Here is a 9,425-nt window from a genome sequence, read left to right on the forward strand (position 1 = left end):
GCTTAATGTACTGCTACTTAAAATGGCTTCAAGGTGAGTCAGATTTCATTTAGATTAACCCTCACTGCTAAATGTATGCATTTGAGTTGCTGCTTCTTTTATCGCTGTTGCATTTGTGCAAAATTGAACAGAAATGCAAAAGCTTTTTTACATCCAATCTGACTGGAAGGTAAATATAATGTACTTTAATTAGAGCTTAATTTTGTGGGCTAAAAATGTGACTCCTTGCCTTTTGGGTATTCAAAGCCTTGTTAACGTTCTGCTCTGTTTTATTCACAAAAAGTTTAGCTGAGGGCCAGAGGAAGTGCTCTGCTGTCGTCGTTTGGATCAGTGGTTTTCTTATTTTAGCTAAATTGTTTTGTTGTGCTTTCACAGCAACCGACTGGTCGAAAGCGACGTCTTCAGGGAGCAAATATAGGAAAGCTACGACACAGACCAGCAGGAAGTCGACCTTTGGCCGACTCTGCAGCTGCAGTGAAACGTAAAAATGTCTTCAGATGTTAAAGCAGGGATGTCGAACTCGTTTTCGTTTTTGGGCCAAATCAAAACGAAAAGGGCCGGTCATGGAAAAAGAACCATCAACAAACTGTTAAAATATTAACAAATACCTGTCTCTGCATTTTAGAAATATTTCTTAAAATTAAAATTCTTTTCACATTGTTCGGTCCCTTCAGGATTTTGCGATTGATTCTGTGATTTTTTTTTCTTTCCTCTATTTACAATTAAAATCACAAATTTTGTGGATTTAGAAATAGTTTCAAGGAATTTTGCAATATCTACATTTATATATGACATTATTTTTTTTTACTTTTTGGCAAACTTAAAACTTGACACCAAATAAGTCTGAGGCAGCGGTGATGTAAAAGTACAAAAATACTGCCACCTACAGGTGGGAGGTGGTGGTGAGTTAAACCCAACGTTTTTGACCATTTTATCGTTATGAATTAGCGGGAAAAAAAATGGGAATTTATTTTAACATGAATTTCCACAAACGCAGAATCACAGAAAACTGGGTGGACTGATTGATGTAATTTAGCGTACGGAGTCCAGAGGGCCTCACAAACAGATACAGCGGACCAGATTTGGCCCCTGGGCCATGAGTTTGACACACATGTGTTTATTAGCAGCATATAGAAACATTCTGCTGTTTCCTTCCAGATAGTTTCATTTTTATTTTTTTCGCCTCTTAACGCCCAAACAGAAAATAATTGCACTTATTCCTGATGGTATCTGACAGGATCCCGAAAAGGCTCGTCACACAAAATGTTTACGTAACTCGTCTGTTTTATTTTACGGTGGAATAATTAGAAGGTCGTTACTGGAAATGTCTGAAGTCGCTGTCATTTTCTGTGGAGCTGTGAAAGCAGAATATCTGCGCTGCCGCAGAACGCGTCTCATGTCTGCTTCGCTTGTTGTTCCATAAATTCAACAGAAACATCGCAAACATTCAGTGCAAGGCAACAACGCCGTGCTGTGAAAGGAAAAGTCCTGGGTGACATTTTGGAGTTTCCAATATTTTGGCATCATTAGATGATAAAGATACATTTATTAAGGTAAACGATCAGATATGAAACTGATCATTTCATAGCAACATGAAGTGATTTCATCTAAATCTTTTTCAGTAATTTGATCTCATTTGTAATAAAAGAAATATTGTTCAACATATTTCCTGTGGCTCAGTAGCTTAATTTATCACCTTTGCACCCTTTTTTATTTTGTTACATAAACATTTTTCCTAAAATTAATATCCAAACGTTTAGTTTGGCTGTATTGGTGAAAAGTTTGGTGCAAAAGGATTAAAAATATATTGATTTTATAATGAGAAAATTGTGATGAAATCCTCTTTCTAGTCTAAAACAAAGCAGGAGAAAACATTTCAGGTTTAATGAGTAAATAAAGTTTTACTTTAATAAAAACTGACTGGGTATCAAATAACATGAAAACACAGATTATCTATTTTCAAATTCTCTTTAAGTCAGAAAAACTTTTTTCATCCAATGTTTTTCGGTTTGAAGTATTGAGATTTTATACTTTAAAAGTGAAACATATTTGTTTTATAAGTAGGGAAGCAGAAGAATTTGTCGGCTTTTAAAGTGTTTTCACTGAAAAGACATTAAAAAATTGCAATTAACATCAGACCAGAATCCATCCTGATCCTTCACCAAATGCTGTTTTATGTCCTTGAATGCAGCTTTTAAACGGTGTAATAAAGTTGTCACTTTAACTTAACCCGTTATTTTTAGAGAGGATATGGTTTTGTAGCACTGAGAGCAAATTAAATAAGTTCTCTGTGGATATTTCAATCCTGAGTACAGAGAATTTAACAGACAAGGTTTCGCTGCGTTAGAGGTTCAGTCCGTTCGGTCTTTACTTTCTATTTTCAGAGAATATCTATCAAGTGTCCTGTTACACACTTTTTATGTCTAAAATAATCCTGCTTAAAAGCAGAAATCTCACCTTGTACCGATTTACTTCTTACATTCAAATGCATCTTTGAGCTTTTGCCTAAAAGATCTACTATGCATTTTATTTCCTCATCAAAAGATTTTATGCGTGTTGAAAAAGGCCAATAACCCAAATCAGCAAAATTCCTGGGCTCCCTGCCCGGAGTTTGATGTAGTGAAATGTTCATCTGCCCGGGATCCACCTGAGTCCGTCCTGCGTTCAGGCTGCCGACTGACCAGGTCCAGCAGCAGCGCATGTATCTTTCACCAAAAATAGTAGATATATGATAATACTGCAACATATTTTGGTTAATCACCACCGGTATTTTAAAAGTCTTAACAAAAGCAAAACGCTGATTATGTTTATCTCACAAACTCCAACTGTAGAGGTAATTTTTAACTAATTTCTTACAAAATAAAAGTAGAAGAATCTGGTGTACATATCTGCAAAAACAATCAATAATCATAAACTCTAGTTCTGCTTACGCTAAAGCTCTAAACCAACATGGATTTCAGCGAAAGCTAAAGCGCTAAATTCAACCATGTTGATGACCACCGTGCGTAATATCGCCCTCCACAGGGTCACTTTGGTATTGCACACCTATTTTCACGGCACTTTTACCAACTCCTCAGCAAGGAAAGCAACTATTGGCTGTTCAAAACGTCTCCGGATGACGTCACTGCTGAATTTGCATATTTGATCACATGGGATATTAACGCAGATGTGCAAACTGGAATTATGAAAATAAATTAGCTTAATGGAAACGTAAATTTTGGAAAAACTCACATTTTGCAATAAAATATTTTTGAGTTGGCATGAGACGGTTTTTCAGCTTTATCAGAGTTATTGCATTTTATAAAACGGCAATGGAAACCCTTTTTTCGCATCACACGAGTAAGTGTTACTACTGGCGGAAAATATGAAGGCGACAACAGGAAGTGGTAGGAAGACCACTTCCTGTCGGCAAAGTTTATGGCGAATTGCGTGATCAAACTTAACGTGCTATTTTCATTCTATTTCTTATTTAACGACTAAATTGTTTTTTTACAACATTAGCAGAAAACGTTTTGCAAACATTTGTAATGGAAACTGCTGAGATCTTCAGTTACGTGCAAATCTGACTAACGAAACTCCTTCCTGTTAGAAAAGTATCTTTTAAGGTTGGTTGGTTGGTTGGTTGAATCAGATATATAACAGCTCTTTAGATTTAAACACACTTGCCAGCTACTTATAGTCTAGAAATTAATATTAAAATGTAAACAACAGATGAAAATGCAATGAGTAGTCGATGCCGTCTGCAATCATCAAAAGATTTCGCCGCATTAAGCAGTCTTAGAAAAGAAGAAAAGTTTCCAGGCTGAAGCTTTAAAGATGAAAAAAAAACAGAGCAACTCAATAAAACTGAAAAAGGAAATAAGTTTTTATTTTTTAAATCACAGCACATAGAGAGAAAACCTTAGAAAAGGAATTGGCAAAGCATAAAAATTGCAAAAGATGATTCATAAAAGATATTTAATTCATTTAGCTGCCTTTTCATCTATAGATTGATACAAATAGTCAATATTTTACAAGAACATTTTATGATGTGTTGGACTTTGGCAATCATTTTCTATTCGAGGTTTATTTTCAGAGATTTTTCTGGTTATTTTAAGGTTATTTTACTTTCTTAATTCACCTGGTTTCAAACTCTCCTGCAGCTGGTTGTCATTTGCTCGTTACTCAGCTGTTCAGCGTTTCACTAATCAAGCTCACGACTATAAATACTTCCTGGTTTGGTCATTTCACGCCCTCATTTTCCTGCCTTCAGTCTGGATTTGTCTGTTTTCCTCAGAATAGAGTTAATGGTTAATCTAGAATAAACAACCAAAGACTTGCAAGATAAAAATTTGACTCAGAGTCGTGTCAGCACTTTGTATCTATAGATCTAAATCCCAGAAACGAATAAAATGGCCAACCTGCACCTCAGACTGCTGGTTTTAATTTAGGACTTCTCAGAGACATTAATAACCTGACAGAGGAAAGAGTTTTCTTTCATCTGACCTGAGACAAATGGGCTTTTTAGTCTTCAGTCAGCGTCTCCGGCGTTTGTCAGCAGCAGTTTTGTTAAAAATCAGTTCACCTTTCACAGAAGCTCACAGCTCCTCGTTTGTCTTCCTCAGATCCGCCGTGTTTATGTCAACATCCATCCGTCATGTTCTCATTCAGCGTCCCGACTCCGTTTTTATTTGTCTCCTTAAGTGCATGTGTAACACTAAATCTAATTTAATTAAACAGCCATTCCTTTGCTTTGCATTATTTCCCCCAAACGTAACCCTTCAACACAACATTTTGTGTAATTATGTCCGGATAAACATTTGTTGTTTTTCTTATTTCTGCCTTTCTGTGGTTCATTTGCCTCGCAAAACGTTCTCAGAGTCGGGATCATCGTTTTCGTAGATGTAGAGATGCTTGAGGAAAACTCGTGAGTTTCATTTCACACTCATCTTCACCCCGGTTTGTTTTTGCATGTCCACCCGTCATCATCACTGTCATTTCAAGACCTTTACCCTTTTCTGCATGTTTGGGCCCAGAAGTGATGGAGAATCTTAAGTTTGGATGAATAATCCAGGTCAGTTTTTTTTTTTTTTTTGGATTAATGTTAAAACTAATTAATGTTTTATTCCACTAAGTAGAACAATTCAACCTTAAATTTGATGGGGGAGATGTATTTTTTGACTAAAGACCTGGTTCTGTAGCTATAAGAGCAGCTGCTACCCAAACGTTGTAAAATCCAAGAGGAAATCTCCTGGTTTTCTGCTACGACGTTTGAACAAAGTTGGAGACATTATTATGGCCTCTCTATTATATTTTCTTATACGTGGTCTCAGCCTAGTGATTATTTTTGTGTTAAAGGACTCAAATATGAGCCAGTTTAATTTCACCTGTAGAGCTTAATTTTACAGATGTTTTGGGTTTTCCTAAGATTTCATGATGCCGTGCACTCCAGCCAGGTTTCCAGGACTCCTGGAAAGGAAAATGTTAGACAGCATCACAGATTATCCATCATAAGCAAACCAAATATTCAAATAGTCAACATATTTTCAACAAGTTCATCCTTTTTCCACATCCAACCCGACTGGAGGATTTATTGGCCAAATCTCTACAAACCAAAGCTGTTAAAATGCCAGTAAAGTCCAACAACCTCCACATGTTTACATAAAGCTCCTATTTACTTTTTTTTTTCTCCCATCCCTCAATAACTGCTCATGAAGACGATATTTCACTAACTGTTGCAGTTTTCCAACAGCAGGTTTTGGCGATATTTACTTTCCTTCTCAGTGTGTTGAGAAGATTAATGCAATTAAATAAATTCTTATTTGTATGGCAGCAAGAAATTTCAAAACAAAAAGATACACCGACTCCAATTGGATAATCACTGAATAGATGGTAAACTTAACTAATATCTTCAAGATCCTGTCACTGTGGAAAAGATGCTAACCTCCATATTAAAGGTCAAATCAAGAAGAGAAAACATTAAAGGAGAATGCAGAAATTATTCAAATGCATTATAAAAAACTGGAAAGAAGGGAAACAATAATTGACTTTGACAAAGAAATCTGGTTTAAAGGAAAAACCCTGAACGATCACGAAGACCTGAGCGCTTACAAGCAATGTGAAGGGAAGTTACAGGGTTGGACCTGAACGGTTCATAAAACTCCTGAGGCTCAAATTTGCAAGGGAGCTTAAAGATTAAACTCTGGAGTGATGGAAAAAGTCACATGATCTGATGGTTCCAGATTTACGCTCTTCCAGAGAGAAGAAGTAGGCAGCCGTTCGCCCGTCATGCCCAGCGCCGGTTGCAGCAGCGTGTGAGTGCAGATGGTCAACTCCAGGTTCAGCAAACATCCATCCATGAATTACTTTTTCACCAATGTGGAGACGATGCTTCCACAGAAGGACTGGCCTCCACAAAGTCCAGAACTTTACCTCAGTCTGTATCTCTGAGTTGGGCTGGACATCGTTTTGGTCGTTTGTCGGACTCAATTAGCTGTCAGTAGCTTCTTCACAGACCCGATCCACGCTTTTAGTTATGTACTGTGAGATCATGATTCTTTGTGTGTGTGATTAAATGCATATAAAAGTGAAAAAATAATGCAACACGTTGAAAAAGCTTTTTGAAACGAAGTGAAGGCGTCACGCAATCAAAGACGAAGACGGTCCAATGAACTTCCGAGGGTGTGAGTTTTTGTTTTGACCAAACGGTGTAGATATGGATCATCATGTGCATGTTGATGAAACAAATCTGCAGGGATTTTATTTTAAATGGGATGTTCAGAACTGTCGCCCTCCTCCTCAGCTTTGTTTGCTCCTTTGACCTTCCCCATTGTGTGCTGAACCATTCAATAAGTGCTGCCAGGTAAAACCTCTGTGCTGCCAAAGAGACTCTTCTAGCTGCAGTAGATCGCAAGCAGGACCAAAATGCTTCCATTGAATGTTGTACAAAAGGAAAAAAGGCAACGTATTAAAATCTCATTTGAGAAAGATGTTTGTCTATAATTGCGCTTACTAGCCTTACTTTAAGTAATTGAGTTTCTGTCATAAATTTGTGGTGATTCAGTGGACTGATTAAATTTGAGTTATAAAAAGCAAAACACACCTGAGAGGAGCAGGAAGCGTTCCTGATGTCAACAAAATACAATTTACTGTGTTGGAAATTTGACTCTCCTCCTACTTAGGGCTCTGTTACTAAATTTAATTTAAAAAGCCAGCAGAAAAATTAACTCGATGCCTGAAAAACCCTGTGAAGAGATGCGAAGTTACTGAATTTAACCTTTCAAACAATTCATACATGGAGCCTCTCAAGTGATAATGCAGTAAAAAGTCTGACTTTAAAGAAAAACATCTGCAAGATGATTATGAATCCTTTTTATTTTTTAGATGCATCACATTCAGAGAACGTTTCGATCCAGCAAAGAAATGATGCAACAGCAATACGGGGTTCACACCTGCCAAAAATCACGCAAGAATAACATCGTTTTTGAGGAAAGCAAACGCAGGATGTAATCTAGGTTTTCATTTTGATTTTAGTGGAATTTGAATCGGTGACAAAGGGCAGCCTTAGCGGAGTCCAACTCTCACCGGAAACGAGCCCGACTTACTGCCGGCAATGCGGACCAGACTCTGAGTCTGACGCTCTCACTGGAGCAGTTCGCGGCCGGGATGAGGCTCAGTGCCTCCAAATCCGAGGCCATGGTCTTGAGCCGGAAAAGGGTAGAGTGCCTTCTCCGGGTCAGGGGGGTCATCCTGCTTCAAGTGGAGGAGTTTAAGTATCTGGGGATCTTGTTCATGAATGAGGGAAGAAGGGAACGGGAGATCGACAGGCGGATTGGGGCAGTGTCTACTGTGAAGCGGGCGCTGTACCGGTCCGTCGTGGTGAAAAGAGAGCTCAGTCAAAAAGCGAAGCTCTCAATTTACCGGTCGATCTACGTTCCCACCCTCGTCTATGGTCATGAGCTTTGGGTCATGACCGAAAGAACGAGATCACGGATACAAGCGGCCGAAATGGGTTTCCTCCGCAGGGTGGCTGGGCTCTCCCTTAGAGATAGGGTGAGAAGCTCGGTCATCCAGGAGGGACTCAGAGTAGAGCCGCTGCTCCTCCACGTCGAGAGGAGCCAGTTGAGGCTCGGGCATCTGGTAAGGATGCCTCCTGGACGCCTCCCTGGTGAGGTGTTACGGGCACGTCCCACCGGGAGGAGGTCTCGGGGAAGACCCAGGACACGCTGGAGGGACTATGTCTCTCGGCTGGCCTGGGAACGCCTTGGGATTCCCTCGGAGGAGCTGGAAGAGGTGGCTGGGGAGGGAAGTCTGGGCCTCCCTTCTGAAGCTGCTGCCCCCGCGACCCGACCCCGGATAAGCGGAAGAAGATGGATGGATGAAATTTGAATCTCAGTAGATTGAAGTTTTATTATAATTTTGTTACTAAATAAATAAATTTCTGAGCTATAATCTGATGGCTTAACTATTTATGTTCAATGAGAGTTGCTTTCATTGATTATGATCTCTACAAATGTCGTATCGTACTCGTTTGTAAACCAACCGTTTCTTGGTTTTTCATAATTTTCTCATAAATATTTTCAGAAAATGCTGCTTCTGCTTATGAGCTTATGTAAAAGATTTACAAAAAGCTATTTATCAGATTACTCATGAATGATATCTGAGAAAATTGGATTTATTTTTTACCATTCCTTTTATTGCCCTAATAATTTAGCTCTGCTGCAAACTGTATTTAAATTAATTATTTAGGAGAATGTCTGAGACCTACATTTAGTTATTCAGATGTAACTAAAGGGAATATATTACATGTTGAAATGTTGGGGCTGAGATAACAAAATGATACAAAAGACTGGAGCAAATATCTATTTATTTACACAACTGTTATAATTGAAAAGGTTATATGTGATCAGAAACTGATGATTTAAAACATATTTTCTCATTAAATCTATTTTACTTCTTTTTTCTTTTTTTGCTTTGATATTAAACGCCCTCAACTTGCTTCAATCAGCATTTTTATTTGCGACTACAGTTTAATTTATAAACAATCCGCCCCTTAATTGCAAACAGTTTGGAGCCAATTATGCACATATGTCATATTTCTGCTACATCTGCTGCTGTTATAAAGCTGCTCTAACAATGTGTATTTATTGGAACATAAAACCAAATGTGTATATTATACAATTCCCACCGGCTTTGTAAGCAGCAGTTGGTTTAATTAACCAGTCAGGGTTACTGAATAAAATGTAGCAATGCATGATGGTCAGAGGTTTATTTCTGTTTGTAATGCTTATCTTTATAATGTGAACCAGTGTTTCTTGAAGGATTGTGTAAGAGTTTTGTAAATAGTTATAAATAGGTTGTTGGTCTCTTTGTTCTTGGCTCAAACTGGATACGGTGGACCATCCTGTTCTTGGAGAAACCGGTTTCAGCCGGTTCAGACCATCCTG

The 9,425-nt window shown here is 38.2% G+C and overlaps 1 protein-coding gene across 5 annotated transcripts in view; it reads left to right on the plus strand.

Moving 5' to 3' along the window:
• The window catches only part of nectin1b (nectin cell adhesion molecule 1b), a 222,878-nt gene that overhangs the window by 208,758 nt on the left and 4,695 nt on the right, over positions 1 to 9,425 (plus strand). Inside the window, exon 11 of one of the 5 annotated variants that reach the window (XM_008426428.2) lies at positions 4,859 to 4,929. The exons of the other annotated variants lie outside the window; for them this stretch is intronic. Within the exon in view, the coding sequence (XP_008424650.1) occupies positions 4,859 to 4,910 (52 nt within the window). The 3' untranslated portion in view covers positions 4,911 to 4,929. Of the gene's footprint in view, positions 1 to 4,858; positions 4,930 to 9,425 lie in introns of those variants that run through there. 5 annotated transcript variants of the gene reach the window in all.

This window comes from Poecilia reticulata, linkage group LG13, assembly GCF_000633615.1.
Source record: "Poecilia reticulata strain Guanapo linkage group LG13, Guppy_female_1.0+MT, whole genome shotgun sequence".
Taxonomy (NCBI): Eukaryota; Metazoa; Chordata; class Actinopteri; order Cyprinodontiformes; family Poeciliidae; genus Poecilia; species Poecilia reticulata.